Consider the following 20301-nt stretch of genomic DNA (forward strand, 5'->3'; position numbering starts at 1 on the left):
TCCATTCCAAAAACGTTTTTTTTATTTTTTTGATATTGGCCTTATTTTTTGAGATAATGACCATATAAGGCATCAAAATGGAGCCATTTGACCACTAGGTTTTTGTGAAATCAGTGCTTCCGTGGTGTTTCCATAAGATGCGCCGCGCATGCAGATAAGCGTCGCGTATGCGACGCGTATTTGTGCGTTAACAAATTGCGCGATACGCAACGCGATGAGTTGTTGCGCGCGTGTACCTTGCTGGTACCTTTGTCTGGGGCTGGTACAACAAAGATTTTCATTCCTTTTCAATTTCAAACACGAGTGGAATAGTGAAATAAAATCCTTAAAATATTGCAGTTGGAGTTTACAAATCTGGATTTTCATTCCTTGTATTTATAAAAAACATAACAAGGTACAAACATATCATAAAAACTCAATTTTGAGAAAGAAACAATGGCTAGAGTACACAGCCGCGTTAAATGGAACAGGCATTTCAGAGGAAGTATGTAAATTAAATGGAACAGCTATTTTGGGGCCATTATTTCAGAGGGAGTATGTAAATTAAATGGAACAGCCAATGGCCAATGGGTATGTAATTTAACTGGAACAGCCTAATTATTGATATCGATATCAATATTGACGTCACAGATTCGATTTGTCACATGATCGTCAAACCTGTATTAGAAGGTGTCAGGAACTGACACAAAAAGTATGCTATATTGAGGCAATTCGTCAGGGCCAACTGCCCGGCGCCCGGGTTATTCTACTACCACTACCGCCGATAGATTTGCGGAACATTTTATAGTTAATAATCAAGTACAGATTTGATTTGATTTTGCCATACATTACAATTTCTATATGATCTGATGATGGAGGGCTTGGAATAGAGTGTCGCACCATCTGGCACCAGCACAACATCAAATGCCTTAGATGCCCCTAAGCGCTTTACATTGAAAATACGACATGGCAAAACAAATTATAAACAAGAGCATAATAGTATCCGAATGATATACAAGCTTAAAAAGTACGTTATTAAAAAGATAACCTATTACAGACTATATCATATATTCTATTACCCCCACGACCCATTATTCAAAATCGCGCACTGTGATTTGTTGAAACGCGTCACGTGACAGACCATTAATTAGCGATAAAGTGTCAAGGGCAACGAACTTTATGTTCTTCTATCATCACAGCGCACAGCAGAGAGCACAGCACACCTGCTTATGTAGGAGAGAATGGAATGTCAGGGTTGTGTTATTGTATGTGCATACCTGCTTATAGGGGAGAATGGAATGTTAGGTTGTGTTATTGGAATGTGCATACGCTTTGGCTACGCGTATGCGCTCCACCTTGAGGTAAACAACTTGAAATATTTGGGCAAAATTTTTTATATTTTCTCTTTAAATCACACTATTTTGTGGTAATAGAATAGAAATAAAGGGTGCCGCATTATCCTTTACACGCAAATAATGTGTCCTCGGCAGTAAAACGTTTAAATAATGGGTTCGGCTGCGCCTCACCCATTATTTACGTTTTACTGCCTCGACACATTATTTTCGTGTAAAGGATCATGCATTACCCTTTATTTCTTAATTAGACTTTGGTCTAATTTTCAATATTCATATACTAACCTACTCTGCACTGATTTGACAATAAATAAGTGATTTGAGGTATAAATGATACTTGCATCTTGACTCTGGAAAATAATTTTGCATTTTGCATTTAGGTTTTTAGGCTACCTGCAGGAAACAAATTTGGCTATCATACGAAGAAAATTATATGAAAATGTCTACTGTATCAGCCCATCATGCATCAAATGCTATTTCCCGTTGGATGCCCCATTCCTTTTTAAAAGAAGTTTTAGTTGGAAGCAAATCGCCTAATGTGTTTCAGGAACACTGCATGTCAAATTATTTTGTTGAATTTTTTTTTTATACAGATGCTAGACGCCTTATCAATAAAGTAAACTAATTACAATACATTGTGGTCTTGCTAGATTTTTTGTCACGGATAATTTGTCTCATATCCCAGCTTTATGAACACCAATTTAATTAGTTTGTATAAAGAAAAGATAATATACATTGGATATGTTTATACACACATTGCTTGGTTATTACAAGAGTCAATAAACATTCAATTAACTATAGAGAATGGACTTAATTTTGTGCAGTGTAGTTATTTTCTGAAGTAAATCGCCTATGAATAGGTTTCTATACAGATATGCCTAATCACTAAGTAAATAAATTATAGCTAATTATACTGACCAATCAGTTATGTGGATTATCAGCATGTAATGACTGTAAGCCAATTGCAAACATGTTTAATAAAAAGGCTAAATAAATTCCTACACTAAGCAGTCTCATGTGCTAAATAGTAATTGACATGGGTAGCAGGATTAGATAAAGGCACACAAACGAGGGTATGAGATATTAGGAATTATTTCCTAGCCTCTTAACCACAGGGATGGTGGGTTTAGGTTACAATAGCTATTCGAGACACAGGGTATCAGTAAGGGATAAACTGTGCATATGAGATGTGGGTGCAAGTGGTATTAACGTTAACTGACGTGAACAAAAACCAGGTGACACAAGAGTTAATAATACACGGTCGAGTTCAATGATAAAAATATAACATATAACCGGCTCAGATCAATAACAAGGTTATAAAAGGGCATGTAATATAATAAAATACCAGCACAATTAATATAATTGCACTACAGGGTGTCCCATAAAAAATTACCGGGCGAATGAATTTGGACGTAAGTCGAGAAACAGACATCAGAGTCTAAAAATAGAAATATCAGCGTGTAGCCCGTTTTATTCTGCATCCTATACACTAATCGGTCGACTGATTGCGAAGAAATGAGCGATTACATAACGCATGCATCAATTCACTTCATTCCAAGTTTAAAAGAAAGATCATTCAACACAATGCGCAATAGTTGTTAACTGTCAATGGGTTTCATATTTTGTACCGTGAAATTATTCTTCCTTTTCGTTCTTTTTAAATCTTATGTTTCTTGCAAAACATTTGATTAGGTTCTGTTCAAATTTAAAAACCTACACGACATTGAAAATGAAAGCTTGCATGTAAGATGATGCTCCGTACTTGTAAATGTCTTTTTTCGTTAATGTTGATATAAATGTTGCATAACTGGCTTAAAAAATTTCTCACACACATTAATGTTTTTGGAATATTTCCAAGAAACTGTAATGCAAAGTTTAAATCTTTTAAAACTTCAACATTAATGTTGCATGGTATCAAAAATCACACGTAAAGCTGTAAGTACTTATTCATTGTCATTCTTGGCTCAAATGTTCGTTGGAAAGTTAAAATATAACATATTTGCACAACCTAAAGAATTAAAGTTAGAAAGCTTCCAATTGCAGAAATCAAAGTTTTCTCGGACAAACCTGAGACCATAATACCTTATGGTATTATGGTCTCAGGGACAAACTGTTATTCATCTTCAGTGAAAACATGAATAACATAACAACGTCGGATTATAAAATAGATAATGTGGGCTAATTTAATGAGATACACAACCTTTAGGAAGCGGTGAGCTAGTATGAAAAAAGCGCCTGTTGATCAAACTTGGAATGAACTGCATTGATGCGCGCATTATGTAATTGTTAATATCTTCGCAACCATTCAACTGCAATCAAACAAAATTTTCGCATGTGATGCACAATAAAATATTTTTTTTGAAAAGATGAGTCTTCAATAAACGCTTGAACTCGTCAAGAGAGTTGACATTCCTAATTTTAATCGGAATGCTTTTCCACAATTTGGGAGAATACGGGGAGCGGGAGGGTCAGTAAACTGTGCACGTTTCCCTGCAACTTTGCACTGGATTGTAGAGTAAAAAACTTTAATATCATATCAATTCGCCGTAGAAGTGATGTAACAACCGAATTAACTACCATAGCAATAGGTTAAAACAATTTTTGAATTTATCGCGCTGCACTAGTACGTTCACGCGCATATGAAAAGGTTTGACTACAAAAACGATTCTCTTATAAATGCATCTACGCACAGTTTCCACCTCGATACACCCGAGTACACAGATATTTCCAGCACAGCGAGTCTACACTCTAAATTACAAGGATTTAAAAATAAATCCTTAAGACTGTAGTTAGGGACCAATCAATTTTATAGATTTGAATTTTAAATCTTAAAGATTTAATTTTAAATCTAGCACTTGATTGGTCCCTAATCACAGTCCCTTGGGATTTATTTTAAATCCTTGAAATTTAGAGTGTAGTCTCCACGTAGTCTGTGTTATACTAAATGGTTGAGTTGAGATCTAGTGGAAAATAGACATTTGTGTTCCCTTCATCCAATCACAATTTTTTTTATATCGAACGAAAGCTAACACTTCCCCTAAAAACACTTTTTTTACATTAGGTCAACTGATAATGCAATGTTACAAGGCGAATGTGGCAAATCTGTTGAAAACTACTATCCAAGCACATGTTTTGACCAAAATGTAGGTTTTAAAAGTCAAAACCTCAAGTGTTCCTTACAATATTTTTCAAATTTTATGCCATTAAATGAAAGAGCACACTTATATTGGCCATATGCTAGCTTCATTAGAATGAGCAATGGCCAATTCTCTTTAAATTGTAAATATTGTGCTCGTTACTTAGGCTCTATTTCTTATTTCAAACAAAGGAGGCTCGTTGGAGTTTGAACCACTGCTTACTCGACGCATTCCCATTTGTTTCAAAATGTCGCATAAGTGAACTACTGCATAATGTGCAATTTTTATGAAAAATAAAACGCTCGCTTTAAATTCTTTGCCGTTTTTGTAAAATTCAAGGGTATCTACATCACGGTTTACATGTAGTCAATGGAGAGAGTTAGTCATTGAGGGCGCTGTCATCTCAGCTTTAGTTTGGCTTGTAGTAAAAAACAACGAGCGTTTGATTTGTCATAAAATTCGCACAACGCAAGCTTTAAACATAAGGGTAGTCCTGTGTCATCTAGTAGATACGCGACTGTGTCCTAAAAAATAAGTGTCCTATTCCGTAATAAAAGAAAAATAGGCGCCATCCATAAATTATTCTGGTTTAGAGAATATCATAGCTTTTCATTGTAGTATCCCATTTGATTTCTGAACTTACTTCATCATTATGACGAGTCAAGGAGAGGATATACTACACCACAGATCCGGGTCAGAAGAACCATCCTTCCATCCTGTTGATTCTCTTATCTTATCTCTTATGTTACTTTTGTCATGTGGTATCGGTGTGTTCTACGCTGTGACTGGCGGCAAACAACGGACATCAAAAGAATTCCTTATGGCGGATCAACAACTGACGTTCTTCCCAGTCGGTATGTATTTAAAAGAAGTTACAGGATTGTTACAGAGACTAGATGAAAAATTTGTAGAGAGTGTATGCATTTAAATTTCGAGCAACATTATTCTAGTCGTATTAAAATACAAGCTCGGTTCTCTTCATATTAGACGTGTGTCATTTCTGGAAAGTCATTAGCAGGGTCCAACGATTTTCACGGCACGAAATCGCGCGAGGCTCTGCGAAATTTTCCTTTGTCCGCGCAATTGCATTTGCTCCGCAAAATTCGAGTTTTTCCGTGCAATTCTCTATGAGATGTTAACAGGACCGGTCATTTTGTTGAAATGTCAGCCTTTTTTGAAGCGTCCACAGAATTAGAGAAGGAGAACCGGGACTCCCTATACCGCCAAGTACAATCGCGCCGTCAGCTATGGGGACAAAATTGAGGGTATTCTGGTCTGGTCTGGTGCGCGGAGACGAACGAATACAATACTTACAATATTCTGCGTCTTGGTATCGCGTGCAGGTCACGTCAAGTGCGTCTCTCAAATGCGCCCATCATCCATGTCACTCACCGTGTCGCTCTTGCATGACAACAATTTCCTCGAGCGCATTCCGAGGGAAACCGAATACCCCTAATTTTTGCTCCATGCACTCTAAAAATACCTATTCAAAAATGAATAGAATCTATTCAAATTTTAATAGGTAAACATGTACGCCGGGCACTTAAAAGGGCATTTCGTGATCCACAGCCTCATCCCCACCACTTTTCTCAAAAAAAGTTGAGATTTTTATATCACTGGAATACTCTGGCTACATAATGTTTATGTACAAAATATTTCTTGCAGATTAATTCGTTTAGCAAAGATATCGCGAAATTTGAATTTCGTTCTGGTGCACCAGAACGAAATTACAACGTATTGTCTATGGAGCAGTGTAATACGCATAATCATGCTTAACTCGCAAACGCAAAATCGGAATCAACTGAAATTTTGGGAATATGCTTTTTTCGTGGATATGTACTGAAAAATGTCATAAAAAGAGGATGCTAGGATCACGAAATACTCCTTTAAGAGAATGTATTCAAAATGAATAGAAAATTCTACTCAAATAAATGATCCCAAATTCTATTCAAAAATGAAGAGGTCACTTGTCAGAAAATGAATAGTTTACTAGTTACAGTTGATTAGAATCTATTCAATTTATTTGAATCTATTTGACTCTAGTCAAAAGGGAACGAATTTGGGGAAATATGCCTGGAGATGCATCATCTCTTGTCCGCTTCGCGCTAAGAGAGGAACACTACGACTCATCACCCGTGGTGTTGAATAGCCATCAAGTGTGTTTGATAACATAAAATTACTGTCTTGAAAGGGGATAGCAGAAAAGGTATTTGCTTGAAAATATAAAATATATGGTGTTAAATAGCGTTTGCCCTGTTTTCTTCATCCGTGGTTTTGTGTCCTATTATTTCATAATATTTAGGATTTAGAGAAGATCCTCCAAACACTTTCTTACCAGTGCCTATGTCCCCACCGTACTGTACAAATGTGTAATGGCGCCGACCAAGAAGCAAAAGACCCCGGATACAGCAGCGTGCGTACTTTTGACCAATGAAATTCCTCATTATCGTTGACGTCATTTTGTACGGTATGATTCGATTTAAAAATAATAAGGGATCTATTCAAATTGACGAGTTTCTATTTACAAAAAAATGAATAGACTTTCTATTAAAAAAAATGAATATAGGCCGTCATTAGAGTGTGCCTGTATCAATATGGCGGTCGAGTCTCGGTTCTCCAATAATTCTGTGGAAGCTTCACAGTCATGTCAATCATTTGCTAATTTGTCTCGTACCAGTGTTGTTTAGTTTCGCGTATTTATCCATTACGACGGCAACTTCGTGACCTCTTTTATTCAACAGATATTTTTTACGGGTTGTGAGCACGGTGTTGCGTAACACAATGTTGAAAATTTAGCCGGCAAACGCGTTGTAGCAAAAAAGAGTCGTTTTCGGTCAAATTTCAGTTTAGTTATTCTTTACCAAAAATTATGAAAATATTTATAATACTAGTAAAGAACTGCCATGAAGGTTTTCTGGTCATTTGAAACAGAAATAATACAGCACCACAACCTGCTTCAAAATGCTCGTATTTTTGCAACTTTGTTTCTCATTCAGTGTCTCACTCAATAACAATCCTTTTAAAATTGATTGCATTTCAGTACAATGACGTGATTATTACTTTTTTAATTGACTTCATTGTTTTGTATTAAAGACAAGGCAGTGTTTTGCATTAATAATCACTAGACGATTATTAATCGATATATGGACAGGGCCAGCTGCTAATTTTAGCTCATTTTCATGGTGACACTGGTCACCAATGGTCACGCATGATTACGACACGAGGCCTCTTTGAAAGCAACTTTTCAACCTACGACTCGATTATTACACTAATCATTTTCGCTGAAAGAATTTAGCACGCGTTTGCTCACAGTTGTAGATATAACCATTTGAGTGATCGTGGCACGCATTTTTTCTCATTTTTATGGTTACATTAAGGGATCTAGAATGAGCGTTTATGGCGTTTTTCGACAGTATTTTTGTGGGACATGAGAGCACCTCAGACGTATCGAATTGCATTCTGAATACGAAGCATGTCTTTCTGATATCAAATAATTTTCATTTTTGAAATTCACGATATAATACAAATTTTAGGACAAATTATTAAAATTTGATATTTTTCAAATTTTTGATATATAACAGTCATCGAAATAAATTTTATAAATCTAATGACATATTCTTAAAGTGTATGTAGCTGGGAGGAAAAGCCGACGATCAATTGAAAATTTTGACCTTTTATATTGAAGATATGGATTTTTTTCCCAAAAAGACCTATTTTTTTTGGTGTTTTGGGAAAAAAAAATCCATATCTTCAATACGAAAGGTCAAAATTTTCAATTGATCGTCGGCTATTCCTCCCACCTATATACACTTTAAGTATAAATCATCAGATTTATGAAGTTTACTTCAAGTACTGTTAAATATCAAAAATGTCAATTTTTAATGATTTGCCATAAAATGTGTATTACATTGCGAATTTCAAAAAATCAAAAATATTTGATATCAGAAGGACATTCTTAGTATTCAGAATGCAATTCGATATGTCTGATGTGCTCTAATGTCCCACAATAAATACTGTCCAAACGTTCATACCCCTTCCCTTAACTTTTTCCACAATAATTCAATGAAATGACTCGCGTATTCCATTTTTTATTGTTTTCCAAAAAGCCGTATTGCGAGATTATTTTCACTCCCGCGTTTTCACTATTTTGTTACGTCACGACGGTAAAAGTTACCGGAAGTGAGCTAAGTTGCCGTCGTACTGATCATCATACTAAATGTTTGTCTGACATATTTTATGTTGGAAAAGCACACAAGTGCATACCCAGCAAACACAAAAACGTTTTAAAAACGTTTTAAATAAGTTATATTTTGGCTTTTGGTTTAGGTAAAACGTTTTAATAACATTAAAATGTCGGGTTATATAAAGGTCATGATAACGTTTTAAAACGTTTTGTATGAAAACACACTACAACAATATTTTTAAATGTTTTCAAAAATGTTATTGTAAACTATTTTTACAAACATTTTTGCCAAATATTGTGTCAATACTTAAATAACATTATGTTAAAATGTTTGAATCCAGAAAACACAGAAATGTTCTTAAAATGTTTTTTTCAAAATGTTTTAATAACATTTAAATGTCGGGTTATATAAAAGGTCATAAAAACGTTTTTAAAACGTTATTGAAAATATTTTGGGCAAATATTTTTCGCAAAATATTTTTTCAACCCCAAAATAACATTATGTTTAGAATGTTTTATATAAAGTTTTCAAGAATGTTTAAAACGTTTTTATACCCTTTATATAACCCGACATTTAAACGTTTTCTGTAAAACATTTTTGTTTGCTGAGAGGTAGATTATCAAAAAATGTTTTTTAAGGTTATGAAAACGTTTTATACTCTTAATATACCCTTTATATAACCCGACATTTAAACGTTTTCTGACAACCTTTCGTAACCTTTTGCGAATGATGTCGAAAACGTTTTGTGTTTGCTGGGTACTAGTTGGCGTTGTATAGTAGGGGTGAAAATAGTGATACCGTGACCAAATCACAGGTAATAATTTGAAAGTGGCATCTTCTGTCAATACCGATTCTTGAGGACAAAAACTGTTCACGAATATATCAATTTGTAAACGCACTTTAGCAAAGTCATAGTTCATTGAATTTACAACCGTATGACAAAACAGGCCAAAATAGTAACTTTTTGCACAAGATATGCAATTTAAAGAGAATCGCCCATTGCTCATTCTAATGAGTCTAGTATAATTATGGACAATATAAGTGTGCTCTTTCATTTAATGACATAAAATTTGAAAAATATTATAAGAAATACTTGAGGTTTTGACTTAAAAAATCTACATTTTGGTCAAACATTGTGCTGGGATAGGTCGTTTTCAACAGATTGACGACATTCGCCTTGCTATAAACATTGAATTGCATTATCTTTTGACCTGTTGAACATGTTGAAGGTGCTTATAGGGGGAAGTGTTAGCTTTCGTTCGATATAAAAAAATTCTGATTGGATGAAGTGATCACTTGAGGTTTTGACAAAACCAATCACAGATTTCTATTTTCCACTAGATCTCGCACAGCTCTTATAATGCTATGCACTCAACCGTGTAGTAAAACACAGTCTGCGTATAGAATCAAGACTCGCTGTGCTGGGAAATTTCTATATACTCGGGTGTATCGAGGTGGAAACTGCGTAGACACAGTCGGCAAACCTATTCATATGCCCCTGCTTTGTACGCAGCGGTCAGGTCAAGGTCTGTAAGTTACGTGACAAACAGTGCAGGTCAGTCAGGATCGGAGGTCAATTAACTGTGCCACGTCCTCTAGGTAATCAGGGTCTGGTAATTACCTGACACGAAAGCTTCATTCCCATTTATTTCATCCAAAACGGTCCTGTCATACACCTTCCCCAATCAAACACATTTCTCTTGCATTTGATCATCTTCTACTCTTCCCTAGAAAAATCATTATAATGATATGCAGCTGACAATCACCATGCACAACGAGTGAGAATTACTGGGTTAAATCGGTAATAAAATTATACAAACAAATCTAAATAGGTAACTCTACCCCCACGTTTTGTTTTAGTAGGTAATTAAATATTCTATGAAAGAGATAATTACTTTGAACCTCCGAAACGATAGGAAAAGAAGTTTTTATTGTGGCGTCGTCTGTTTTATTTATACGAGAATATTACCTTTTGTTAGCGCATATCTGCGCAATTTGTTTGTCACATTATTAGTCATTTTAAGGACACTCTACTCTGCCGTCCCCATCTTATCCTTGACATTTTTCTGGGGCAGTTCCCCCTGGCTACGCCCATGCTGTGACTACTGCTTTTTTAGGTATATGAAGTAACAACGTGCGTGAATTACTTACGGATGGTATGATAAACTCTATCATAGTAAATACTAAGTATGGAAAATAAAAATGTAGTAATTCGCAGTATAAACCTCAGTGGCGTGCGCAACACATTGAAAGGGGGGGGGGCAGGTAGACTTCTACGTAGTCCACTTTCCCATTGTGCATATTCTCTGATTTAATTAATTTGTGCACAATTGATAGATTTTCACATCTGATCTTTAGTTCAGTCACCGTACTCCCTCTGTTTGTTAGCTTCCCAAGTGGACTACTGACTTTGACTTGCGGTTAACATTTTTAACACGGGACTCTATGGAGAGTTTCTGGCCTAACTAAAATTGGTCATGATGTAATGCATCTTTAAATGAATCTGGCTTGTGATTGGTCGCCCAAATCTCGTTATTGTTTAAATCCTCCGGGCACGTGCCATTACCATTAACTATACATGGTACACAACTATCTATGGAATGCGGCGCTTTTGTGCTGGCGCGAAAGTTGGTGGATGAATGTACGCATCTAGCGCGTATTGTACCACCATCCTTAGTGCTTGTGGTTAGATTTGATTGATAAACAAGTATGATTGACAGTGTGTTTTAGAGAACGAAGTCCCAATGCAAAGTTCTGCTTAAAAGTCAAAGTACATAGTCGAATTTTTTAATCGGGCCTTAGCGAATAAACTGGTAGATTCCAAGATCAGAATTGTTCAGTATTAAAGTGAGCCGTTATTCAAGATATGTTGCATTCAATAACATAAGTATACTTACTTTTACTGTTACTAATTATATAAACTCTTTATGACCATTTTACTATTAATTATAATACACATCAGTAAAATTTTGAGCTATTCGCATAGTCTAGGGGGCAGGTTGTTCAGTTCCCCCGAATGGAGTCTGATTAGGAGTGTAAGGTGCGGGCGGCTTGCCGCGAAACCCCTCACGGGTGGGGTCCAGGAGGCCGCCTTAGGGCCTGTGACCTTCCCCTGCCCCCCCACCCCTTTGCGCACGCCACTGATAAACTTGACACATTGATTTATTTTCCAGGTATGTCCCTGATCGCCAGCTTTATGTCAGCCGTGACCTATCTTGGTGTACCTGCAGACGTATATAGAAATGGTACTATGTTCTGGGGGTTTGCCGTAGCTCACGTTGTTGCTTGCTTGGTTATTTCCAGGACTTATCTACCTGTATTATATCGGCTTGGGCTCACTAGTGTGTATGAGGTAATCTGCCACACAATAAGGAATGAAATCAAATCTCGACCGGCGGTCGACCGGTGGTTCCGTCCCGTTTCCATTGTTAAGAATAATAGAAACCGGACGCAACCGGCGGTCAATCGCCGGTCGAATTTTGATTTCATCCCTAAAATAAAAGTATATGTAACGTTAATTGAAAAAACCTTTTATGTGTTGAGGAAACTCCAATTTTTACTCGACATGGCATTAATATTGGTAAAAACTATATTGCAAGATTTGTGGAGGAGGACACCATCAATATTTTTCAAAAACATTTTTAAAACGATTGTAATGTGCTTTATTAAACTAACATACCCTGCAAAAATCAAGACTCCAGGTGCTGTAGTTTTGTTAAAATCCGAGATTTTGATATTACGATGGAAATATTAGTCGAACACGTACGCGATGCTCATAACACAGTACGTACATGGCGTGCGAGACGGCCACATCAAAGGATCGTACCGTAGCACGACCGACGGAGTGTCATGCATTGGGGACATCGGCGCAGGTATTAAATTCCAATTTGCTTTGCTTAAACTTAATTATTCGGCTCAAAATTAAAAGGAGACACATCTGACAGAAAAAGCTAACATTTTATGGAAAAGAAATGCTAATCTATTTTTATGGAAATGTTACAATATGGCTTTAAATGTAACATTGTTTACTGATATAACCATTCATTCCAGTACTTAGAACTGCGTTTTGGTGTTGCCGTGCGTCTTTGTGCTTTGGTTTGCTTCTACATATGGACGGTAAGATGAGCATTATAGCAGGGTAGTAATAAGTAACCAGATTCAGAAAGGGGTGGGGTACTCAAGCTTGGTTTGGGTAGGGGAGAGCCGCTGAGAGTTTGAAAATGGACCCATCAATATACCACGTTTTTAAGAAATTTGGACACATCGATATACCAAAATTCAAAATTTTCGGCTAAAATAAATACAACTTTTCCCACAAATTTTGGGAAAATTTCTAAAAATTTGCTACAGTGAGCCAAAATTGGGCCATTTTCCGAAAAAAAAACGAATTAGCCTTGAAAAGGGTGTAATTGATATACCAAAAATGCTGTAAAAACACGCAGTGATTTATACCACAGAGATTGGAACATCAGCTGTGTTTATACACACAGGCGCAACGTAGACGTTGATTCACAAGCCTCAGCACACTTTACAGCTACCAATGTTTGCGTCACGTCCCCGTATGGTCATTTGTACTGAGTACCCCCCCAACCAGACTTTGTAATGAGTCAGAACTCCTGTCGTTAATGGAATGGACAAGAGTTTCAAAATAAGTTTTAAGTTAAGTTTGCTAAGGGTACACGATGTATTGTTGGTCGGCGCAACCAAAAACTCACACTTTGATGTTTTGCAAAGTTCATTCTAAAAATCATATACTTAGAAAACTTGCTTGATTTATTGTTGTTAATGAGTTGACATATATATAGGGCAAGTTTAAAATAGTTGCTAACCTTAAATAGTATTATATATTACTAATTTCAGTTCATCTATCTTGGTATTGTTGTTTACGCACCATGTTTGGCGGTAGCAGCGGGTAAGTCATAATCCGTATATCGGCAATGGGCGGGAAAAGTTGGCCCTTGAATATGGATGAAGCAAACCCTTCAATATAAAGTCTACACCTACAAGGCTTTATCCATGTTCAAGGGCCAAAAGTAAATATGAATTTTTTCCTGCATGTACTTTGGCCCTTGAACATGGATGAAGCAAACTCTTCAATATAAAGTCTGCAGTACACCTACAAGGCTTTATTCTCCGGGCTTTATTCATGTTCAAGGGCCAAAAGTACATATGAGGTTTTCCCGCCCAGTGACGATATCAAATCGCTCTGCATTGCTTTATTGTAAGTATCATTATTTATTTATTTTATTTAATGTTTATGCTAGCTTTGATTCCAGATGGACAGGTCTAAAGTTTTTTTTATATTTCTTCCGTGGTTGGGGTACGCGCTGGTGATCGGCGATCGCGTTGATGTGGCGAGGTCTCCTCCCCTTATACGTGCTGACGACCAATTCGTAAACCGTCTTTTTATTTTATCTTTTATTTCATTTGCTTCGTTGATTTCATCACATTATATATTTACATAACTCATTTGATCTCACTTTACTAATTTCTGACTACTACAATTACTACATAAGCCTTCTGATTCTTAATTCAGAATGTAATACCGTAGACTGATCAAATCGGGATGTTTCCCGTAACGATATTTAATAATTTGAAACACTTATTATTTTATTGATAATAGTATTACATTTCGATTTTCTTTTTGATATCTGGGTGAAGTTGATATTTTTCTATTCTTCTTGTCTTACACAGCCGTGACATACGGATGTGTCTTTTTTCTTACAGGATCTTCTTCTTCTTCTTTCTTTCTTCTGTCGACCATTGCAATTGCTCTAGCACTGACATGAATATGCTACTTAGCCCACATATTACGTAGGACAGTAACTTGCATTGTTATTAGCCAGTGTCTGTAAATCATACACAGATTTGAGGTCAAAGGGGTCACTTCCGGTATAAAACCAAATTCCTTCAAAAAAATTTATTAGCTAAGAAAAACATAGGAGAGCGATGGTATGTCCACACATGAATTGTGTTTACCCAATGTATACGTGGTATTTTTCTGTTTTGTTTTTGCTTTGTCTGTAAGTTTGTCTACCTGGGTGTCTGTATGTCTGTCTGTTTGGTAAATATTTAAGAGGGCCCTGCACCACCACGCTCCGCGTTTAGCAGGGTCCTATAAGCTTATATAATTATTTGTTTGTACATTGTTCAATTCAATCACTTTTTGTAACCAGGAAATACTATCATCATAATTATTGCGACTTGTATGATAAACGGTTCATTTTCCGACAATTACGGTATAATAACATCATATGCCAATAAATTCATTTGTCTATGAGCGTGTTTATTAGTGAACCAGATTATCCGTTTTTAATCGTTTATCAGCGTATAAGTACTGCGAATGTAATGGTTATTAATATAGCAGTATAATATTTCCGCATATAGCCTCTATAAAACACGCTCTAATAACTGAAGCTCTTTCTATTTAGTTGCTTTTTATCACGTCTGTCAGGAATTATAGTCACATTTTCATTATTATACTCTCGTTCACTCATTGCATTCATGTGATAAACGGCTGTTTAACCCAGATGGAACCATTCAACAATAGAATCAGGGGCGTAGCCAGCTTTCTTGGTCAGGGTGGGCAAAATAAAATTTCGGGGGCAAAGACGACAAAAAATGCAGTTGCATCATACGATATATAGAGACTGTGTGTCTTCGAGCTTTTCGAAAGAGGCTTTATTAGGATGATGTGCGCGCGCAGCGCGAAAAATGGTATTTTACACTATTTTCGCCCATTATCCGGCTAAAAAGGGCTTCATTCTTACAATGTGCGCGCGTAGCGCCGAAAATTTTTGTATTTTACACTATTTTGGCCCTGAATTTTGCTAGAAAAGGGGCTCCTTGCCCTTTTCTTTTCCTTTGCCCTCTTGAATTTTTCTTTCATTTTTTGTCAGAGGGGCACTTTTTCTTTCATTTTTTGTCACTGCCCCACCTGCCCCACCGCTGGCTAGGCTACTGAATAGAATTCATTCCAATTCAATAGTTATTGCAGTATAATATTTCCGTATTATAACCTCTATAAAACACGCTCATTAACTTAACACGCTCATTGTCTTTTTTCTTACATGATCTTCTTACACCGCCGTGACATACGGCTGTGTCTTTTTTCTTAGAGGATCTTCTTCTTCTTCTTCTTTCTTCTTTTTCTGCCGACCTTTATATTTGCTCTAGCACTCACATACATGCACCGATTTTTACCTAACTTGGTCACAATCATCACTGACCATGCCCCTATATGTCACATAAAACTCGTGGTGTCAACGGTCACGTGAAACACATGCATTGTTATTACCCAGTGCCTAAAAGTTGAGTTCAAATGTCATTAAGGGGTCAATTCCTTCAACAAATTTTATCAGCTAAGAAAAACATGATGAGAGAGTGATGGTATGTTCACACATGAATTGTGTTTACCCAATGTATATATGGTATTAGTCACGGCTGTGTCTCTTTTTCTTACAGGATCTTCTTCTTTCTTTCTTCTTCTGTCGACCATTACATTTGCTCTAGCACTGACATGCTTACACCGATTTTAACCTAACTTGGTCACAATCATCACTGACCATGCCCCTATATGCCACATGAAACTCGTGGGGTCAAATGTCACGTAGGGGTCACAGGGTCAAAAACGTGATTTCAACTCAAAATGCTACTTTCCCACAAATTTCGCAGAACAGTAACGCCACTTGCACACATCGTCGGCTGTATTCCATAGTGGCGTATAGTGATTTTTGGTCATTTTTTTGAAAATTGGCACATATGTCTTTAATGATGTTCTCTTTCATTTTTTCTAAGTCTCATCAGTCATAATTAGCTAATTAATTAGTAATTGATTAATTAAATGTGGCGTATAGTTACAAAGTGACATTTTTCGTATTCCATAGTGGCGTATCGACCATACGCCACTTTTTATACACATTTTATAATTATGAAATATCGGCAAAAATGAAAAACATCGTATGTCATAGTGGCGTACGCGTATCGGACCTATACGCCACTATGGAATACGATGTTTTTCATTTTTGCCGATATTTCATAATTATAAAATATGTATAAAAAGTGGCGTATGGTCGATACGCTAGGAATAGGGTATTTGCGTTTTGTTCGTTTTCCATAGTGACGTATAGTTTTATTGTCAGTTTGCCAGCAAAAGTATGTATTTATTTCTTTTGAAAAATATATAACAATAAAATCTATTTAGTTTACTACAGAAATTTCACATCATTTACAAAATATAATGAATGTCTGATTTACACAACTCGATTTTAAATTGGCATTTCTTCAAACCCGATTTTCTCGAAAAGTTGTTTATTCGCGGCGCCCCACTATACGCCACTATGGAATACGGACGACGACATGCATTGTTATTACCCAGTGTCTATAAATCATACACAGATTTGAGGTCAAAGGTTTTATTAGCTAAGAAAAATATAGGAGAGTGACGGTATGTGCACACATGAATTATGTTAACCTAATGTATATGTGGTATTTTTTTGTTTGAGGTCAAAGGTCATTAAGGGGTCACTTCCGGTATAAAGCCCAGGGGTGTGAGAGTTCAGATTAAAATCTGAATTCAGATTTTTTGATCTTGATATTTATCTCTTTTTCTACACTTTCTCTGTACAAAAGTATAGGAGCTTGCCAAATTTCAGACTTTTTCAGATTTTTTCAGATTTTTTTATCTGTGGTCACTGACACCCCTGAAAGTCATCAAAGCGAGGGCGAGATGGCCGAGTGGTTAAGGCGTTGCGCTGCCGGCCGGGAGATACGATCGACGAGGGTTCGAGCCTTGGGCTTGCCTTAGGTGAAAATTCTCTTACCTCCCAAAAGTTCCTATATGGTCGGGAATCCTTCAATTAAGTTCAGTTAATTAATTTCAGAATTTAATTGAAGAATTTCTTCTCGCCCCCATACATTGCTTAGCACGTGCAGATATAGGTAGTGTATGTGCTTCGTCCGTGATTCGGAAGTCACGTAAAGCCATTGGTCCCGTGTACAGGAAGAGTCAAACCCTGTGCACGTTAAAGCCATATTATAACATTTTCAAACAAAATAGATTAGCATTTATTTGCCATAAAATGTTAGCTTTTATATATCCTCTTTTATTTTTGAGCCGAACAACTACGGCAAAGCAAAGAAAATTGGAATTTACTACCAGCGCACATGTCGCCAATACGTACCACTCCTTCGGTCATGTTGTGGTACGACCCTTTGTTGTGTATATCACCATCCCGCACGCCGTGTACGTACTGTGTATTATGAACATCGTGCTATGCGTTCGACTAATAATTCCATCGTAATAATAAAGCGCCGGTTCCGGCGTTTTATTCAAAATCTCGGATTTTGACAAAACTACAGCACCTAGAGTCTTGATTTTTGCAGGGTATATTGGTTTACTAAAGTACAATTTAATCGTGTAAAAAAAGGAATTTTAAAAATTCAGTGAGGGCGTCTTCCTCAGCAAATGTTATAATATGGCTTTAAGTGTCAGAGCTATTCGAAAAGAGAAGGGGGACCATCCCCGATTCTGATATCTGCAATAAATCCTAGGTTCCAGGATCGTGCATAGGTAAAAAAAACTGTGCACGTTAAGCCTGTGCGACAATACTCAATTTGAGGTATGCACGTACAGGAAGAAGAAGAAGAAGAACTAGAAGGCTATATATTTGTACACAAATACGGCTATACCCGCATGTTATCGGTGTACCCAAACTTACAGTCCTTATTTGCTGAGGACTTAAAATAAACAAATTGTAAAAACTCGCCCAATTGGGCAGAAAATGTGTAAAAAGTGAAAGCCCAAGTCACAAGCTTTAATTGAATGTAGGTTGCACTGTCGTAGCACGTACAATAAAGAAATTGTAAAAAGTCCCCTCGCAGGGGAGTCGTCTCTCTTACTCTCCATAGGTGGCTGTTGTCAGTCTCTCTTATTCACAGTGAAGCTATGCAATATGATTAGGGGAAAACTGTTCCGGAAGGAGTATGTAATTTAAATGGAACAGCTATTTCAGAGGGAGTATGTAAATTAAACGGAACAGCCTATTCTGGGGTCATTTCAGAGGGAGTATGTAAATTAAATGGAACAGCCACTGGGTATGTAATCTAACTGGAACAGCCTTAGCGCTTCACGCTGGTATTTCCAATTACCATCATATAATATTATAATACGGATCAGTCTTACGTGTTTGGGGTGGGTGGGTGTATGTTAGTAACAATATAATTCTCAGGTGCTATCTGTGTACAAATTATGAGCCCGGAAGCTGCTTTATTTGATGAGAAACGGCCGGCCCTTTGTTTTAACATTTGGGGCCCTGGGGCCCATATTATGTAATATGTGGGCTCATATGTACATATAACAATGTAATTCTCAGGTGCAATCTGTGTACAAACTCTGAGCCCTAAAGCTGCTTTAATTGATGAGAAATGGCCGGCCCTTTGTTTTAACATGTGGGGCCCTGGGGCCCATATTTTTTTACTTATGAGGCTCATGTATATATGTTTAAGTATAATTCTCTAGTTCTATCAGTAGACTCAAGCTGGGCGTTGTGCCTGCTGTATTTACCGAGTAACGGCCGGCCCTATTTTTTAGCGTTTGGGGCCCTGGGGCCCATGTTGTGTGACACATGGGGCTCATATATACATATAACAATATAATGCTTAAGACCTATTAGTGTACCAAATCTGAACCCTGTAGCTACTTTATTTGCTGAGAAACGGCCGGCCCTTTGTTTTAACATTTGGGCCTCTGGGGCCCTAGCCTTGAACATCTAGGGCCAAAATGGGCAAAAGGCACATCTACAATTTAGGGCTTATACATGTGTCACATATGAGCCCTAGTGCCATTATAGCTTTAGAGCTAGCCTTGTCAATCTGTTGCCCCTTATTTTTTAACATTTGGGGCCCTGGGGCCCATAATATATAACATATGGGGCTCAAGTATACTTGTTTTTATAGAGTACCCCTGGGGCTATCAGTGTACCAACTCACGGCCCTGAGGCTGCTTCATCTGATGAGAAACGGCATGGTTTGTGTTTTTACATTTGGGCCCCTGGGGCCCGTGACCTTGACCTCTGGGGCCGAGATGGGCAAAAGGCACATCTGCGGGGTAGGGCCCATAAGTGTACCACATATGGGCCCTGGGGCCTTTGTAGTTTTAGCGCTAGCCTTGTCAGAATGATGTGTTTGATGGAGGAGGAGAAGGAGGAGGAGGAGGAGGAGAAGAAGATGAAACCCAAGGATAAGACTAGAAGGCTATATATTTGTACACAAATACGGCTATACCCGCATGTTATCGGTGTACCCAAACTTACAGTCCTTATTTGCTGAGGACTTAAAATAAAGAAATTGTAAAAAGTCGTCCAATTGGGCAGAAAATGTGTAAAAGTGAAAGTCCAAGTCACAAGCTTTAATTGAATGTAGGTTGCACTGTCGTAGCACTTAAAATAAAGAAATTGTAAAAGTCCCTCCCAGGTGAGTCGTCTCTCTTACTCTCCATAGGTTGCTGTTGTCAGTCTCTCTTACTCACAGTGAGGCTATGCAATATGATTAGGGGAAACTATTCCAGAGGGAGTATGTAAATTAAATGCAACAGCCATTTCAGAGGGAGTATGTAAATTAAACGGAACAGCCTTTTTGGGGGACATTTCA

At 37.1% G+C, this 20301-nt stretch overlaps 1 protein-coding gene across 1 annotated transcript in view; it reads left to right on the plus strand.

The window, feature by feature from the left end:
• Positions 1-5120: 5120 nt before the first annotated feature.
• Positions 5121-20301, plus strand: part of LOC140138350 (sodium-coupled monocarboxylate transporter 1-like) — a 30346-nt gene continuing 15165 nt past the window's right edge. Inside the window, exons 1-4 of the mRNA XM_072160256.1 lie at positions 5121-5322; positions 6512-6624; positions 12703-12768; positions 13513-13564. Coding sequence (XP_072016357.1) covers positions 5121-5322; positions 6512-6624; positions 12703-12768; positions 13513-13564 — 433 coding nt within the window. The remainder of the gene's footprint in view (positions 5323-6511; positions 6625-12702; positions 12769-13512; positions 13565-20301) is intronic.

This window comes from Amphiura filiformis, chromosome 17 (assembly GCF_039555335.1).
Source record: "Amphiura filiformis chromosome 17, Afil_fr2py, whole genome shotgun sequence".
Taxonomy (NCBI): domain Eukaryota; kingdom Metazoa; phylum Echinodermata; class Ophiuroidea; order Amphilepidida; family Amphiuridae; genus Amphiura; species Amphiura filiformis.